The 18534-nt window shown below is 37.7% G+C and overlaps 1 protein-coding gene across 1 annotated transcript in view; it reads left to right on the plus strand.

Annotated features, from left to right (window-relative positions):
• SNAP91 (synaptosome associated protein 91) overlaps positions 1 to 18534 on the plus strand; it is a 160743-nt gene that overhangs the window by 58057 nt on the left and 84152 nt on the right. The window contains exons 3-7 of the mRNA XM_021715053.1: positions 5284 to 5426; positions 8412 to 8487; positions 10049 to 10151; positions 11866 to 11959; positions 13556 to 13667. Coding sequence (XP_021570728.1) covers positions 5284 to 5426; positions 8412 to 8487; positions 10049 to 10151; positions 11866 to 11959; positions 13556 to 13667 — 528 coding nt within the window. The remainder of the gene's footprint in view (positions 1 to 5283; positions 5427 to 8411; positions 8488 to 10048; positions 10152 to 11865; positions 11960 to 13555; positions 13668 to 18534) is intronic.

Below are 18534 nucleotides of genomic sequence, written 5' to 3' on the forward strand. Positions count from 1 at the left end.
AGTCTTGGCAAGGATTTAGTGTAAGTGGAATATTCATACACTGCTGGTGGTAATGTGACATGATAGAACCATTTTGGAAGTGGTTCCCTGAAATTAAATATTTACTTGGGGGAACCCCCCAAAACAGGATTTATTTATTAAAAATTGTGTATTTCTTCTCTTTGTGTTGCAACTTCAGTCACCTTCAAATTACTCTCCATTTGATGCAATATACCTATCAAGATGCCTTTTCCCCTGCTCAAAACAGTTTTTGAACTCATCAGTTTTGATGCCTTTTAGTGTTTCTGCCGTTTTTGTTTGTTTGTTTGTTTCACCTCTTCCATGTCAGCAAAATGTTTCCCTTTGAGGACTTTTTTCATCCTGGGAAACAAAACACGACGCTTGGGGCAAGATCGGTTGAATGCGGAGGGTGGGACGCGAGGGTCAGGCCGTCTGGGGTCAGAAAGAGCTGAACACTCAGCCCAGTGTGGGTGGGCATGCCTACAAATCATCCATCACGAAATGGGCAGGCACATTGAAAGAATCTCAAAAAAAAAAAATACACTGAAGCCGATCACAGCCTCTCACAGCAACACTAGCTGGTACACTGATGCCGATGGGTTCTAGAGCACTTACCTAGCAGGGGAAGCCCGTACTGCAAGGGGCTTGCCCTCCCAAAAGGTAGTTCTGGTTCTTTGGAGGTCCCCCATCATACTTAAAATGACTCAACTATTCTAATTCTGGGAAATTACCCAAGGGAAAGGTAAGCATACGTCCATATAAATATTTGTGTTCACAGCAGCTTTATTTGTAATAGCCTAAAACTGGAATCACTTCAACTGTCCATCAGTAGGTGAATGAATGAGCAATTTTCGGATGGTCAGATAATGGAATACACCTCTGCAATGAAAACGAATGAACTATTGATACATGCAGTAAATGGATGACTCTCAAAACCAATTGCTGACTGAAAGAATCCAGACCTCCCCCCAACATAAGAAAAAAATTAGATTGCTTTTATATACAGTTTAGAAAATCCAAACTAATCTGTATTGACCAGAAGCAAACTGGTGGTCACTAAGGGACAGCAGGAGAAGAGAATGTGGAAGGATAGGAAAGTGGAATTTTAAAAGGGTACAAAGAAGCCATTGTGGGGTGATGGAGATAAGTTTATTATCTTGATTTTGGTGATAGTTTTATAAATGTGTATGTTTATCAAAACTTATCAAAGAGTACACTTTAAATATGTGTAGTTTTTATGTCAATTATATTTGGATAAAGCTGTTTTCAAATCACCAAAAATATACCAGATATGTCTTCCCAAGTTCAAATAAAACGTTGAATTCTAAAGAATTGAAATATGACAGATATACAGCATTTAGATTCTTACAACTTTCAAGAATTTTTTTTCTGCATAGCTACCAGGTGGGACCCCCCCCCCCCCAAAAAAACCCGGAATTATTTTTTGGAGGGGGCCCTTTGAGTCCAGGCTTCCCTCTCTAGGTAAGTGTTCTAGGAACCCATCAGCATCAGAGTACCAGCTCGTGGTGTTGTAAGAGGCTGTATTCAGCTTCAGTGGATTTTCCTTCTTGGAGATTATTTTAATGCGTTTGTCTGTTTCTTGGTGGGTGATTTACAAGTGCACCTACCCACACCATGCCTGGTGTTCAGCAGTTTTTGGCCCAGAACAGCACGACTCCCAGGCCCCACCCTCACTATTCACCCAGTCTTGCCCCAGCAGCATTTTCTGGGTTTTTTTTTTTCTTTTCTTTTCTTTTTTCTGCTTGTTTCCCTGGATGAAAAAAGTCCTCGAAGGGAAACGTTTTGCTGATGTTGAAGAGGTGAAACAAAAAACGCCAGATGCACTAAAAGGCATCACAACTGAGAATTCAAAAACTGTTTTGAGTATTGGAAAAAGCGCCTTGATAGGTGTATTGTATCAAATGGAGAGTACTTTGAAGACAACTGAAATTTAAACATTAATGTAAGAAGAAACAGTTAGGCTGGTTAAACCTGTAATCCCAGCACTTTGGGAGGCAGAGGCAAGAGGATTTCCTGGGCTCAGGGGTTCAAGACCAGCCAGGCAACTTGGCAAGACTTCATCTATACTATAAATCAAAAAATTAGCTGGGCGTGGTAACCCGTGCCTGTAGTTCCAGCTACTTGGAAGGCTGAGGCGGAAGGATCGCTGGAGCCCAAGCAGGTTGAGGCTGTGGTGACCGTGAATGTGCCACTGCACTCCAGCCTGAGTGACAGAGTGAGATTCCAATTAAAAAAAAAAAATTTTTTTTAAGTCTTTTAAAAATTAAAGAAATGCACAATTTTTAACAAATAAATTCCAAGGTTTTTTTAGTCTCCCCTCATATATTTACACATTGTTTCTGTTTAATGTTTTGACATTCTTTAAATGAAATCTATTTAGAGAGGAAGTATAGCAGTAAAAACTTATATAAACTACCAATGAGACCATTTAATGCAATCACTATGGGAAAACAGTTTAAAATGAAATATGTGCATATCCTACAGTCTCTTTCTAGGTATACAGATGGTTCCCAACTTACAATGACTTGACTTACAATCTTTTAATTTTACAACAGTGCAGAACCATTCTGCTTTTCACTTTCAGTGGAGTATTCAATAAATTACATGAGATACTGGACACTTTGAATAGGCTTTGTGTTTAAATGATTTTGCCTAATTGTTGGCTAATATAAGTATTAGGTAGGCTTGACTAAGCTACAATGTTCTGTAGATTAGGTGTATTAAATTCACTTTTGACTTAATGATACTATCAACTGTTGATTAGTTTATTGGGATGTAACCCCATTTTAAGTTGAGAAGTATCTGCAAATGAGAAATAGAAGCTTTTACACTGGACTCAGGACTCCTTTGTATTCTTAAATTATTGAGGAACTCAAAGGACTTTTATGTGAGATATTTACTGAATTAGAAATTAAAACTAAGTTTTAAAATACTCACTTTTGCCAGGCTTGGTGGCTCAGCCTGTCATCCCAGCACTTTGGGAGGCTGAGGCGAGTGGATTGCCTGAGCCCGTCGGCTTGAGACCCACCCAGGCAACTTGGCGAGACCTCGTCTCTACAATAAATAAAAAAATTAGCCAGATGTGGTAGTGTGCTCGTGTAGTTCCAGCTACTTGGAAGGCTGAGGTTGGAAGGATCACCTGAGCCTAGCAGGTCGAGGCTGTGGTGGCCGGGAGCGTGCCACTGCACTCCAGTCTGGGCAACAGAGTGAGACTCCAACTCAAATAAATAAATAAGTAAATAAATAAAATGCTCACTTTTAAGTAACAATAATAAACATGTTAACATGTTATGTGTAAACATATTACTACAGATAATACTTTCAGGGAAAATAATTATTTTCCAAAAGAAAAAAAATTAATGAGAGAATGGTATTGATTTGCATTATAACAAATCTCTTCCATTTCTTGCTCAATAAAAGACTGATGTTAATATCTGCTTATATATTTAATTTGTTGGGATATATTGTTTTAGTTAAAGTGTATGAGGAAAATCTGGCCTAACAAAGATATGCAATTGGAAAAGTGAGAACTATTTTCATAGCCTTTTTAGAAAATTGTGGATATTCTTCTTTGAAAGCACACTACAATTCTCCAAGTGGTAGTTTCTTCAATGTAAATTGCAATGTTGAATCCGAAACGACATCAGTGAATTTTATATTTTGTTACATTAAAACGCATTGGTCTATCTTATACTTTGATTAGATCTTTTGCACATGCATTATTTTGTAACTATGCACTAGTCGTTTGGAAAATATTGATTCACTGAGTTATTCTCATCTTTCAAAAGTTGATTCATTTGGCTATTTTAGCTAATTTTTACACATTTTGCTCGACAAATGTTTATTGTATGCAGTGTTCTGCAACGTGCTGCACAAGAAACAGATACTGTTACCATCTTTAATTATGGAGCCATGACCTGGTAAGAATTATGACAAATACACATCTGATGTGGGCACCCAGCAGGAACAAAGTGCCTCAGGTTTCAAAGAAGGGAAGTCACAAGTGGCTGCATTTGAAAGGGACCAGGAAAGATTTCCTGAAGGATCAGGAGATGTCCAATAAAGGAAAACACAGGGGGAGGGGAAGGGGTGGTGACTGGGTAGGGATGATGACGGAAACTTTAAATCCATATGGAGTAAGAAATAAGCCTGGTTTGACCCATTCATAATTCAGAACAGTTATTGATTCCCTTTAGTCTAAGGAGAAGAGCTGTTTCAGGGATGGAGTATCACTTTTTTAAAACCTTATTTTGAAATAGAGAAATGCAAAAATAAATGTATAATTAATAAATTAATGATTGGTGAATTTAAATCTAGAGTAAGCAACATGTGGATTTTTGTTGCAAGTGCATTTTGTGGCTTGGGATTTCCCAGGAACTGAGTATCTCATGTAGTTCTCTGCAGGGTGGGTGTGGCCAGGAACAGAAGTCATGCAGTATCTGCCGTCCTGAAAAAATCATCTTGTGCATTTGAAAGTATTTACGTCTGCAGTCTTTTACTCTGTAGCGTGTGATCTCTGGTTGTCCCATTAACTTTTTGACAGCACTAACCTCGTTTTCTGGGCATCCTCTGTTGGCCATTATATAATTCTATTTTTTTTCTGAAATACACCTGGAATGTTACTAACACTATGTAGATGTGGACAGTGAATGTATTATAAAGGTTTACTCGCTAATAAACTCAGGTCAAATAGTAATTTAATGCTTTCATGACATTCGATGAAAACTTACATAGACACAGTAGAATTTTTTTTTTTTTTACTATTTGTTCTTATTCTGTCACTCATGTGACATGAGTATTTATTAGTACCCCTTACAATTAAAATCCAAGTGAAGTATGCTTTTAGCTATTATGTTTCAAAAAACACATTTATGTTATTGTCTCAAATGTTGTATAGAATAGGCATGCATGTTTGAAACATTGAAACTAGAGTAAAAACAAAGATTAACATGAGGCTCAGCTTTCCTGGAGTTTATAATTTTAAAAATGGCATCCGTACCAGCAAACAGATAAATTCAGAAAAGAGTACAGAAGAAAATGCAATAGCAAAATACACTAAAGGATAAATACATTGGGTAAATCATGTATTTATATATCTATGGGTAAGAACATCATAGTTTGATTTGTTAAAATTTTGTTATCAACTACTATTAAAGTAATTTTGAAATCATATATTAGTAAACAGGTTTATAGGTTCCAAGTTTGAAATGAATTTTTGTGTATAATTGTTAATACTATTGATTGGTATCTTCTATTTCATAGATTTGATCCAGGCTACCAACGAGACCAATGTTAATATTCCTCAGATGGCTGACACTCTCTTTGAGAGGGCAACAAACAGTAGCTGGGTCGTTGTATTTAAAGCTTTAGTGACAACACATCATCTCATGGTGCATGGAAATGAGGTAAACTAAATAAACTTAATTTTTCCTTTTTTGGTTGCGAAAGGAGACTTTTATGGAAGGGCATGGCAATAATTTAAGGCTCTTTGAATTTTCACTAAATAGGAGAAAAAGAAGAGGAGATACAGAGTTCCAAATTATCTAGAGTTCAGTTTTAATCTTCTGATTAGCTATTTATCAAAAAATAAATTTTAAATTAGGCATTCTCTTAGAGATGCTGAAGTATATCTCAGTACCTCAGAAATAATGTGGGTTTGATTCCAGATCAATCCAATAAATTAAATATCGTGATAAAGCAAGTCATACAGTACTTTTGGTTTCCCAGTACATATCAAGATGATGTTTACACTATACTGCAGTCTATTAAATATGCAACGGCATTCTCTCTTAAAAAAAAAACAACTGTGTACAAACCTTAACTTAAAATAATCATCATATGATCAACTGAGCCTTCAGTGAGTTGCTATCTTTTTGCTGCTGAAAGGTTTTGCTTTGATATTTATGGCTGCTGCCTGATCAGGCTGATGGTTGCTGAAGGTCGGGGTGACAGTGGGAATTTCTTAAAATAAGACAGCAATGAAGTTATTGATTGACACCTCATTTAGTGAAAGATTTCTCTGTAGTATGTGATGATGTTTGATAGCATTCTACCCACAGTAGGATTTCTTTCAAAAGTAGAGTCAATCCTCCCAAGTCCTATTGCTGTTTTATCAACTGGATTTATATAATATCCTAAACTTTTTGTTGTCATTTCAACAACATTCACAGCATCTTCACCAGAGTAGATTTCGTCTCACTTTCTTTGCTCATTCATAAGAAACAACTCTGAATTCATTCAAGTTTTATGCTGAGATTACTGCAATGTAGTCACATCTTCAGGCCCCACTTTTAATTCTAGTTCTCTTGTTAATTCCAGCACTCCTACAGTGACTTCTCTATGGAAGTCTTGAACCCCTTAAAGCTACCCATGAGGGTTGGAATTAGCTTTTTCCAAACTCCTGTTAATGTTGATATCTTGACCTCCTCCCATATACTAAAAATGTTCTCAGTTACTTAGCCCAGATCCATCAGAGGAAAGTGTATTTCTTTTCTTTTTTTAATATTATTATTATTATTTTACTTTAAAGATGTGGGGTATAATAAGACTTGATAGTAGAAATTACTCCTTGATCCATGGGCTTCGGGATGATGTCGTGTTAGATGGCACAAAAACAACATCAATCTTTTTGTATATATCCATCAGAGCTCTTGTGTGACAAGGTGCATTGTCAATGAGCAGTAATATTTTAAAAGGAACTTTTTCTGAGCAGTAGGTCTCAACAGTAGGCTTAAAGTATTCAGCAAACCATGCTGTAACAGATTTGCTTTCATCTCAAGCTTTGTTGTTCCGTTTATAAAGCACAGGCAGAGTAGATCTAGCATAATACTTAGGGGCCAAGGCATTTTCAGAATGCTAAATGAGCACTGGCTTCCACTACATGAACCTCTAATGAGACAGTCAATCTGTCTTTTGATGCTTGGAAGCCAGGCATTGACTTCCCCTCTCTAGATATGAAAGTCTTTGATGGCATCTTCTCTCAAGAGAAGGCTATTTTGTCTACATTGAAAATCTGTTGTCTAGGGCTGCCACCTTTGTCAATGATCTTAGTAAGATCTTCTGACTCACTTGCTATAGCTTCTCTGCACTTGCTACTTCACCTTGCACTTTTGTGTTATGGAGACAGCTTCTCTCCTTAAACCAGATGAACCAACCTCTGCTAGCTTCCAGCTTTTCTTCTGCAGCCTCACCTCTTTCAGCCTTCACAGAACTGAAGAGGCAAGGCTCTGACTCACGCTTTAGCTCAACGGAATTGCTGGCTGGTATGAGCTTGTATCTAGGTCTCAAGAACTTTCTCCATATCAGCAATTCTTATCATGTGTGTGTTCACTGGAGTAACATTTTAATTTTCTTCAAGATTTCTCCTTTGCATTCACACCTTGGCTAACTGTTTGGCACAAGAAGTTTAGCTTCTGGTGTCTCTTGGCTTTTGGCATGCTTTCCCCTGAAGCTCCATCATTTCTCACGTTTGATTTAAAGTGAGAGATGTGTGACTCATCTTTTCACTTGTACACTTAGAGGTCACTGTAGGATTATTGGTTGGCTGAATTTCAATATTGTTGCGTCTCAACGAATAAGGAAGCCCAAAGAGAGGGGGAGAGATGAGGGAACGGCCATTAATGGTGTAGTCAGAACACAGGTAACCTTTACATATGAAGTCTGCTGCTTTATGTGGGTGTGGTTTGTAGCACCTCAATAGTTACCTCAATAGTAACATCAAATATCACTGATCACAGGCCACCATAACAGATATAGTAATAATGGAAAAATTTGAAATATTGCAAGAATTACCTAAATGTGACACCAAGCAAGCATTGCTGCTGGAAAAATGGGACCAGATTTGTTCAACACGGGGTTGCCACAGACCTTTGATTTGTAAAAAATGCAATATCAGCAAAGTGCAATAAAGTACAATAAAATGAATTGTGCCTGCATTAAATATTACTGGTTCCTAAAGTACCATATAAATGTATTTGTGATCAAAAATGCTAGGAGAAAGGAATAATAAAACAACTTTTCCTGTAGGAAATATTCCTTTGTGCCTCTGAGTAAAAATTGCTTTCATAGAATATTTATTTTGGAAAATATTGATAAAATTAAATTAACCATTTGAAATAGGATAGCTACTGAACCTTATTAAGCTGGTGTTTCCAATATACGCAGAAATGAAAGATCATATAATTTAATTCTAATTCAGTGAGTATTAGTCAGTTTTTCTCCCCCCAGAGAAAGTTAGCACGCTAAGGAAACTTTATAACTAAGTAAGAGATCTCAGTGAAAATCTGTAAAAAAAACGGAAAAAAAGAAAAAAATTTTTATTTTAGTGTCAGAAGTTGTATAATAGTATGATTTGAGAATATGGATGTTTAATTCTACTTTTTATTTTTCAGAGATTTATTCAGTATTTGGCCTCTAGAAATACACTATTCAATCTCAGCAATTTTTTGGACAAAAGTGGATCTCATGGTAAGAATATTTATGTTTTACAATTTTTTTTGCTTAATACCTTAATTTTGAGGCAAGTTTGTTAATTCACAGTCACTGCAACTGATAGCCTCATTGGATATTTTTTAGAAGTAAAAATAACTATATTTAAATATAGCTTTTAAATCTTTATTTATAAACAACTCAGTATATAATATATATGAATTTTATTTTTGGCATTCTTACCAAATGTTTGCCATAGTGGTTATGCTAGACCTCAGTTGTTTGTTTATGAAGGTACAAGAGACAATAAAATGAAAGATGTTTCCCAATTTAAAAAAAAAAATGTGATTCCCAAAAAAAAAAAAGTGATTTTAGTTTTAAAGAAATTTTCTTTGTAGATTAATAGGGTTGAATTGCATTCGTTTGTTCATTCATTGTATTTACTGGTTGCCTGTTATGTATAGAGTAAGTGCATCAAGCAAGAGGACTGTTTTCAGATGGGGACAAGAATTAAGTCTGAACAGGCTATCATTTGAAACAATGAAAAAAATGCATGGAAAATCAGAAAATATATTCTGTTAAGGATGGCAGAATAAGTAACTGAATAGTCCTGGAATGCCTCATACCAAAAGTATTTTTGCCTAGAAGCAGGATTTTATTTTATTTTATTTTGTTTAGATGGGAAAGTATAGTTTATTTACAAAGTAAATGAGAAAGAGAGAGAGAGGAAATTCACCTCCCCAAGGTAGGGAAGGGGAACATCTTAGGAAAACAATGGTGGCCATAGCTCAAAGAGCCACATGGCCAGATCAGAGCTTAGCAAAGCAATAGCCTAGAAGCAGGATTTTAAATGTGGCCTATCTGATATACTTATTAACCGCATCCTAGAACCATCTCCACTTGGGGAGGTAAAAAAAAAAAAATTAGTACCGTAGCTGGGCATGGAAGCTCACACATGTGATCCCAGCACTTTGGGAAGCTGAAGCAGGAGAATTGCTTGAGCCCAGGAGTTCAAGACTAGCCTGGGCAACATAGTAAAACTCCATCTCTATAAAAAATAATTAAAAATTAGCCAAGTCAGCTGGGTTCAGTGGCTCAGCCTGTAATCCCGCGCTTTGGGAGGCCGAGGTGAGTGAATTGCCTGAGCCTGCGGGTTCGAGACCTGCCTGGGCAACTTGGCGAGACCTCATCTCTACAATAAATCAGAAAATTAGCTGGGCATGGTAGCATGTGCCTATAGTTCCAGCTACTTGGAAGGCTGAGGTGGAAGGATCGCTGGAGCCCAGCAGGTCGAGGCTGTGGTGTCTGGGAGCGTGCCATTGCACTCCAGTCTGGGTGACAGAGTAAGACTCCAACTCAAAAAAAAAAATTAGCCAAGCACAGTGGCGTGCTTCTGTAGTCCCAGCTACTTGGGTGGCTGAGACAGGAGGATCACTTGAGCCTAGGAATTTGCGGCTGTGGTAAGCTATGAATGGGCCATGGAACTCCAGCCTGGGTAATAGAGCAAGACCTTGTCTCTGAAAAATAAATAAAATAAAATGTTCTGTGCAAAACACTGTTGAAGGTATTTTATTAATGTTTTGTTTCTTCTTTCCCCCAGGTTATGATATGTCTACCTTTATAAGGCGCTATAGTAGATATTTGAATGAAAAAGCTTTCTCTTACAGACAGATGGCATTTGATTTTGCCAGGGTGAAGAAGGGGTATGTTTTTTTATTTCTTATGTTATTTGACCAGAATAAGGTTTTGAGATATAGTTGATTTATTTTAACTAAGCTTAAATATCAACTAATTTTAATCATGAAGGCCCGGTTTACAATCATCTAAAAAAAAAGATACTCAATATATAATATTATAAAGGTTATCCTTGAGGTCGCAATACACAATATTGTATTTATACCATTATGCAGAAAAATCTGATTTGCTGCTCAGAATTTACATGGTATAACATTTGATTTGTTAAAATTACTTCAGAATTCTTTAACACGTATGAACCTTTAAATAATTTAAGAAGGAGATAATTAAGACAAGGATCATTAAAAAGTACAGTGACTGTCAATGACAATAACTATTTAAATGTATTTTGATTCAGGTAAAACTAAACTGTGTGTGTGGTAGAGATCTGTTTTTGAGAGGTAGTAGCATCCTAAAAAACAGTCACACTCATACACCCCATAATCAAACTAATCATTTATACTACCAGTTGATTAAGAAATTCTCATTGAAAGAGAAACATTGGAATTTCAATCCATAATTGCTATTTATTTCTCTCTAAATAGATGTTTAAATCTAGTCAGAATGTTCAGCCAGAAGTTTATGCAGATCTTATATCTGTTTCTTATTTGAAATAATGGCAGGGTATTTTACAGGCTTCAATGTTTTAGTCTCAAGAATCCACACAAAAAGATATTCCTCTATCTTTGTGTTAGTTAACCTGACCTTAGCTTTGAGCAGCTTTTTTCATCATGGTGGTGAAAAATAGAAAACTTGCCTATTCAAAATAAATGCGTTTCTTTGGGGTGAGTACTTTATGAAATTAGGTGTTTTCCTTCATCCTCTTCTCATGAGAGATGATTCTAGTTCCTGTGGCTCCCTCTGACTTCTTACATGACACTGTGCAACCATTGCTAGTGTTCCTGGCTGCATTGTGGCCTCTCCACAATGGGTCCATGGCCTTCTTAGAGAGTTCTGCACCCCGGTGTTGACACATGAGGACACTTTGGGATGTTTTCTCCACTACTGGAGTGCAAGAGCCCCTGGAACTTGCCACGTCTATCTGTCCACATCACCTAGGTATCTTCTTCAGCTGTTGCAATACAGCTGCTCCTAGACCATCACTGGATGCAGGAACTTCCTAAGAAACTTGTAGCTGGGTCTACGGGGTGCAGTGCACCCTCTGGCATGCCCATCAGCACTAACCTGCAGTCTTGTCCTCTCCAGCTAGTTAAACTCTTATCTCTGTTTGGGCAAACTATGCATATCAGCATGCATTTTTCTTCACTTGTTGGTTCGTAGCATAAACTCCATACTCTCGGTCTCACAGATTTCATAGGCTTCTAAGATACGTTTTCTTTTTCTTGAAAAAAAAACTGTTTTATTTTTTTTTTAACCTCTGTTATAGATTTAGAAAAATCTGTTCAGAAATTCAGCTGACCTCTTTTATCCAGACTGCATTGCTTTCTTCCTGAGGGCAGCACAAATAGAAAGCAAGGGTTGCCTGCTGGTTGAGGAGTAAGAATGGATAAGAGGAAGTAGTATAGAGAGGAGAAACAACTACAACCTCTTAATACCTCAAAAGGATCCCACAAGATTAATGAGGAAATGGTGTGGGGAGGAACAGCTTAGAACATTGCATATGGTCTTGAATTTTCCATTTACACGGAAGTTTTATCCTCTTCTTTTTTAAAAAAATTGTAGGGCCGATGGTGTCATGAGGACAATGGCTCCCGAAAAGCTACTAAAGAGTATGCCAATACTGCAGGGACAAATTGATGCACTGCTCGAATTTGATGTATGTATCTCCCCAGAAAATGTTTCTTACACTATCAATATTGTCTTTCATTTGAAGGTGGGCTACAGGTAAATCCAAAGATTTCCTCAGGAAGCAGCTTTAGATTTCCTTCGTTTAGATGAATACTTAGTTTAGGCAGTTAAACTCAGTAGAGATGATTTAGGTTCCCCAGATTTTCCAAGCAGTTTACCAGGTGTTTACTTAACATCATAGAAAAATTTGAGTGGTGTATTCTTGGAACCTCATGTTCTAAGCAGGACGATGGCCTCCTGTTGTACTTGACAAGATAAAGTATCTGCTAGATGTAACTTCAGGCAGGTGGATAACTTGACCTGCTGTTAGGAACCATTCTGTGTAGACCAATGAATGATTTGTGCTATCATAGACAACATCGTTTTTTCCTGGCACTGACTATCATCATGATTTGTCTATTAAAACCATACCTACATCTTGACTGTAGTGGTGAATACACCAGCCTACACATATGATAAAATTGTGTAGAACTAAATGCACACATAGAAATGAGTACAAGTAAACCAAGAGAAATCTGAATAAAATTGGTGGATGGTATCATTGTCAAAATCCTGTTTGTGATAGTGTATTGTAAGTTTTGTAAGATGTCACCAGTGGGAGAAACTGGGTCAATGGTATAATGGGGTCTCCCTGTATTACTTCTTATAACTGCATGTAAGTTTACAGTTATCTCAAAATTAAAAGGTTAATTTTTAAAATCTGATTCATGAAATGAAGATATTTCAACATGTAGGAAGATTCTTAACTCACAATGTCAGCTCTTCTGTATTTTGGTGATTGCCTGAAACAAAGATTTGGCTCAAATTTTAGAACTTATAGTCTCTGTTAAATTATAAGTGGGTGCTCATTACACCTAACTCCTGTTAAACTTCATAAAATAGCAAACATTATTTTTAATAGACTTTACAATTAGGGTTTCGCTAAATATCTATGGTATTACTCCTTTAAAAATTTTTCTTTTTATTTATTTATTTTTCTTTACTTTTCTTGCCTTTAGTAAGGGTTCAGTCTTAAAGGAGAAAAATCATAAAGGGAAAAAGAACAGAGCCTGAGGAGTTGTGAATAAGGATTGAGAAGTAGGGAGAGAGCTTTGTGTTGGTGATTAGAGTAGTTAGTGGAGGGGTGAATGGCAGTGAGTTTTGAGAATTATTTTAGGAGTAGCTGGCTAAGGTCTTCCCCGTGCTATTCTTCCTCACAGAGTCATTGCAGATTCAGAGCCTGAATCCTTTCACAGAGACCATTAGCTTGGTGAAGTGGAAGAAATGTAGTGTAACATAGTAAAAGCAGCAAAAGATCGAATGTTCAAAAGTTGGATATGATTGATCTATGAATCCTTGGACAAGCATAATGTGTTTATGTCTTTGAATTGATAGGACTTATTCCTCTGACTTAAATTGAAGCAAAAATCTATATAATCTATCTTTTTATATTGGTAGAGTTATTAAATGTTACCAACATGTATGCAATATGAGTGAATTTCTTAATGATTGAAACATTTTAAAGTGATTTGAGAAAAATTCTGACTTGATATTCAGCTAACATTAAATTTTCATCTTTTTCTAGGTGCATCCAAATGAGCTAACAAATGGTGTCATAAATGCTGCATTTATGCTTCTTTTCAAAGATCTTATCAAACTTTTTGCTTGCTACAATGATGGAGTTATTAACTTACTCGGTAGGTAGAACCACTGAACCATGTGTGTGGGCTGATGAGATGCATGGAAAGATGGATGAATCCTGTGGGTTCAGTCTGTTGTTTCACTGCTTGTGCAGTGAAGTGAGTGCCTTGGCTGTCGGTGTTGTGTGGAATGCCATGATAGGGAGTCAGTCCAAGATGGCAGTACTGGCAGAGCAATATGGGCAGAGATGGTAAATCCATATCTAGGATAATTGTCTGTTACAGTGTAGACAGATTGCTGCTGCCCTCCCTAGTAAAAGGAATTAATTGTCAGCTTCTTACCTAGTGGTAGCTGGCGTCCCAGGACTATGGCGCAACGATGGAGCATTGGTCCTGGGTGTTGACCTGCTAAGGACTCGGCAGCAATGGCAGGCATATAAGGGAAGCCCCTTCTGTTCAACCTCCGTTTCTGATTTCGTGGCCACTCCCTATAGAGTTCTCTTATTCCGTTGACTCTCAAGAGACTTTCTATGGCATATGCCCTTTGATTTGTGTTCACATGGGATGAAAGTTGTCTTGTGCTTTTTTTCCATTCTGAAAGAGCCATACCCTACCTTTTCCCTAGGCCTCCTTATCGCCAGTCCTCCAGTCTTATATTTTTTTCAAGCTTCTTATCATGCAGACCCATAATTAGTTGCTGCCCTTAATTTAGTGTAGTTCCATATGTCTTGGATATACTTCCTTGGACATAAAGTGGAAAATCACTGCTGTGAAGATTTCCTTCTACTGCCAAGGTCACCACTTTGTCAAGATGTGATTCAGCTGATTACTTCCAGCTGGTGCCAACATGAGGCACCATCTCTAAACCAAACTTGGATGCTGTCTTAGCAGTCAGAGGGATTAGATGTGATTGGAAGAGAAATGGCAGCACAGAAGAGTGGACGCGCTGGGAGTGTGAACATCCATCCATACAACCTACCCGAGTCTCCACAGCTGGCTTGAGGCTCATCTCCCATATACCACTTCTGTTTCATAATGAAGTATTAGTGCACTTGTCTGACTGGGGCACATCAAATAACACCCACTTGATGTCTGATGATCACTTGATGTTCTGTGGTCAGGATCTAAATCTCTATAAGTAAGCCAAAGGAGATTAGTTCCTGTCTAAAGAAGACGAGGTTCTGCCCCGAACCACTAGAGGCCTCTACTGGAGTGTACCGGAGGAGCATTCTGTGGTATTTGAACACGCTGCAGACACCTTGAGTTCCTTCAGACCTGCTTAAGGCAGAAGCCCGTGCGGCTTCAGGTTGGAGAAGCTGCAGAGTCTTTCCTTGATCTGGGTTTCACTCATCTCGGACACCATTCTGGCTACTTTGCTTAGAGCAGCACACTCAGGCATGTCCTCCACGTTGCCACCAGAGCAGCTCAGTTAACTCTTGCCTCCGTTTGAGTTAGAGCGTGCACAGTACAAAATCTTCTTTCATGTAGAAGGGATTTCTCTGAAATGCCCAGACTTCTGAACTCTCAGAAAGTTCGTTGAAGTGGCAAGTCTCTAAATTTTCCTGGCCTCTATCTCCCGCCCTTCGGCATGCGTCAAGGCACCTAGAATACCCTCTCAGTTACTATCCACAAGATACAATCCGCCTGATATCATCATAGTAACACCTTATAGAATTATGTCAGCCAGAGAGGTTGATATCCCTGAAATAAGATAGTGAAGGGTGCTGGCATCCCTGCCAGATGACATCAGACTACTTCTGATGGTCTCTGCTTATAGGGGTAGAGATAGAGGCATTTCCTAGTTCAGTAACTGCCTGTCAGGTACCAAGAGCAATGTTAATTTTCCTTTGGTAAAAGAGGACACATTTGAATTTCTGTAAGGAGGAGTCATCACCTTATTAAGTTTATGATGACTTACTGTTAATCCCTAAAATCCATTCATCTTTTGCACAAGTCAAATATGCAAGTTAAGTGGGGATGTGATGGAATTGCTACCCCTGTAGCTTTACAGAGATCAGAAAACCAGTGTGGGATTCTGATAGTTTCACAATGTGTCCATTCAAACTACTTATGCAGAAAATTGAAGAAATAACTACAGATAGTTTCTGCATTCACTGGATTTAATTTTCTTTTGTAACTTAATCCCCATAAAGCCTCCACTGATGTTGCTAGAACATCTATTGACCTTTTGGGTCCCCAGGGAGTATCATCAGTTTATAGTCAGTGCCCCAGAAAAGGCTGGGTAGATAAAGCTTACTTCTGGTTTCTAGTTCAACACATAAAGAGCTTGAAAGTCACTAACTATTCTGTCCTGAAAATAAGTAAAAAAGATGAACAGACTGAAAAATCAGCAACTCTTGTGGGATCCACAGGAGAGGTGAGGACACAGGGCCAAACCTCTGCGCCCAAGATCGGAGAGACAGACAGGCTAATACAGGTAGTTGTGGCTTACCTGAGCAAAGACTCATGAATGGAAACTTCTGTGGGAACTAATGCTGAGGAAGGAAAACTTGAGCTGTAATTGATGAATTGCTGCAGGCTCAGTGTGGACAAGTTTTAGAGTTTAAAACGTCAAGAAATCCAGTCATAGGGAGCATCACGCTTTTGTTTTACAAAACTCCAGGAGTTTGACCAGGTTCCCATAGTAAATATTGGAGAAAAATCCCCTTATGTTTCTGGCGGGGGAAGAGAAAAGGAAACATTTTTAAATAAGCCAGAGTGCTTGTTCCTAAGAGGGAAACTATTTAACCAGAGGCTAAAATGGTGTTGGTTTATCAGAGCCCAGCTGAGTGAGGGTAAGGGAAATACCCAGTTTCAGCCACCTCAAGCCTTTCATGTGGGAAAGGAAAGTGCCCCACTCCAGTCTGCTGTATCCATCTTGCCCCCGCTAAAGTGGAAGGAATAACTGAGAAGCACTTGTGAAGTTCAGAGTCCAAGGCATAGAGTCACTAGAAAAGTGAGACCTAATAATAGAACTAGAGAACTCTTCTCTTTCCCCTATACCTTAAAGACCTATTTACAGCAGATCCTTTTACTTGGTACATCATGTCCAGCTATCAAGAAAAAATTGCAAATCATACTAATCAGCAAAAAAAATTTTTTTTCTTAAGAGACAGAGCAAACATCAAAAGTAGACATGGCAGGGAGATTACAATTATCAGACCTAGAATTTAAAGCAACTGTGAATAATATACTGAGGGCTATAATGGATAAAGTAGGCAGCATATAAGAACAGGTGTGCAATGTAAGCAGTGAGATCGAAATCCTAAGAAAGAACTAAAAATAAGGGCTAGCGATCAAAAACACTATAACAGAAATGAAGAATGCCTTTGGACTTATTAGTAAACTTGACATGACTGAGGAAAGTATCTAAGCTTATAGTTATAGCCATAGAAACTTCCAAAATCAAAAAACAACAAAAAAAGAACAGAATATTCAAGGGCTGAGGGATAACAACAAAAGGTAAGTATATGTATAGTGAGAATACCAGAAGGAAAATAGCACAGAATAAATATTTGAAATAATGACAGAATTTCCACCTCATTAATGTCAGACACCAAACCACAGATCTAGGAAGCTCAGAGAACACCAAGTAGGATAAATGCCCAAAAAACAAATATGAGGCATATCATTTTCAAACTACAAAAAAATCAAAGATAAAGAAAAAATTATGAAAGAAGCCAGAAGGGAAAAACACATTACTACAGAGGAGCAAAAATAAGAATTCTATCTGACTTCTCATCAGAAGCCATGCAAACAAAAAGAGAGTGGAGAAAAACATTTAAAGTATTGATTTAAAAAGAAAAAAAAGACCTCATCAACCCTGAATTCTGTACCCTGTGAAATTATCCCTCAAAAGTGAGGGAAAATGAGGACTTCCTAAATCAAACAAAAATTTTTCCAGTAGACTTGCACTGCAGAAAATCTTAGTTCTATAACGAGAAAGAAAATGATGTAGGTTAGAAACTGATCTACGTAAAGAAAGGAAGAGCATCAAAGAAGGAATGAGTGAAGGTAAAAGTAAAATCTTCTGTTTTCCTTATTCTTAGTTGCTCCAGCATATAACAATTTGTTAAAAGTGATAATAGCAACTGCTTATTACAGATAATTGCAACCACCAGGGAACCACTAAAAAGGTAAAAAAAAAAAAAAGAAAAGAATAACTGATATACTACAAAAGGACACAAAATGGAATCATATAACATGCTCAGTTAAAACCTCAAGGGACAGTAAAAAAAAGTGAAAGACAAAAATAGTAACAAAGAACAAGGGCAATAAATAGAAAACAGGGATCAATTGTCCAAGAAGACAATGTTGAATATGTATGCACCTCACAACAGAACATCAAAATGCATGAGGAAAAAACTGCTGGAACTACAAAGAGAAATAGATGAGTCCACTGGCATGGTGGAGACTTTGACTCTTCTCTGTCAGAAGTGGACAGATCCTGCAGGTAGAATATCAGCAAGGATGAAGTTGAACTCAACAACACCATCAATGAGCTTGATATAATAGACTACTATCGACTGCTTCATCCATTAGCAGCAGAATACACATTCTTCTCCAGCTTGCTTGGAACATTCACTAAGATAGACTACAATCTGGGTCATAAAACACATCTTTTCAGTATAAAATGGGCAAAAGACATGAACAGACACTTCACAAAAGAAGACATTCGAGCAGCCAACAAACACATGAAGAAATGCTCAATCTCACTAATCATCAGGGAGATGCAAATCAAAACCACACTGAGATACCACCTAACTCCAGTCAGAATGGCAATTATCAACAACTCAAAAATAACAGCTGCTGGAGAGGGTGTGTGAAAAGGGAACACTTCTACACTGTTGGTGGGAGTGTAAACTAGTGCAGCCTCTGTGAAAGCAGTGGGGCGATTCCTAAAAGCTCTAAAAATTGACCTTCC

This window comes from Carlito syrichta, unplaced genomic scaffold (assembly GCF_000164805.1).
Source record: "Carlito syrichta isolate Samal-C Ts95f unplaced genomic scaffold, Tarsius_syrichta-2.0.1 Scaffold306592, whole genome shotgun sequence".
In the NCBI taxonomy this organism is placed as follows: domain Eukaryota; kingdom Metazoa; phylum Chordata; class Mammalia; order Primates; family Tarsiidae; genus Carlito; species Carlito syrichta.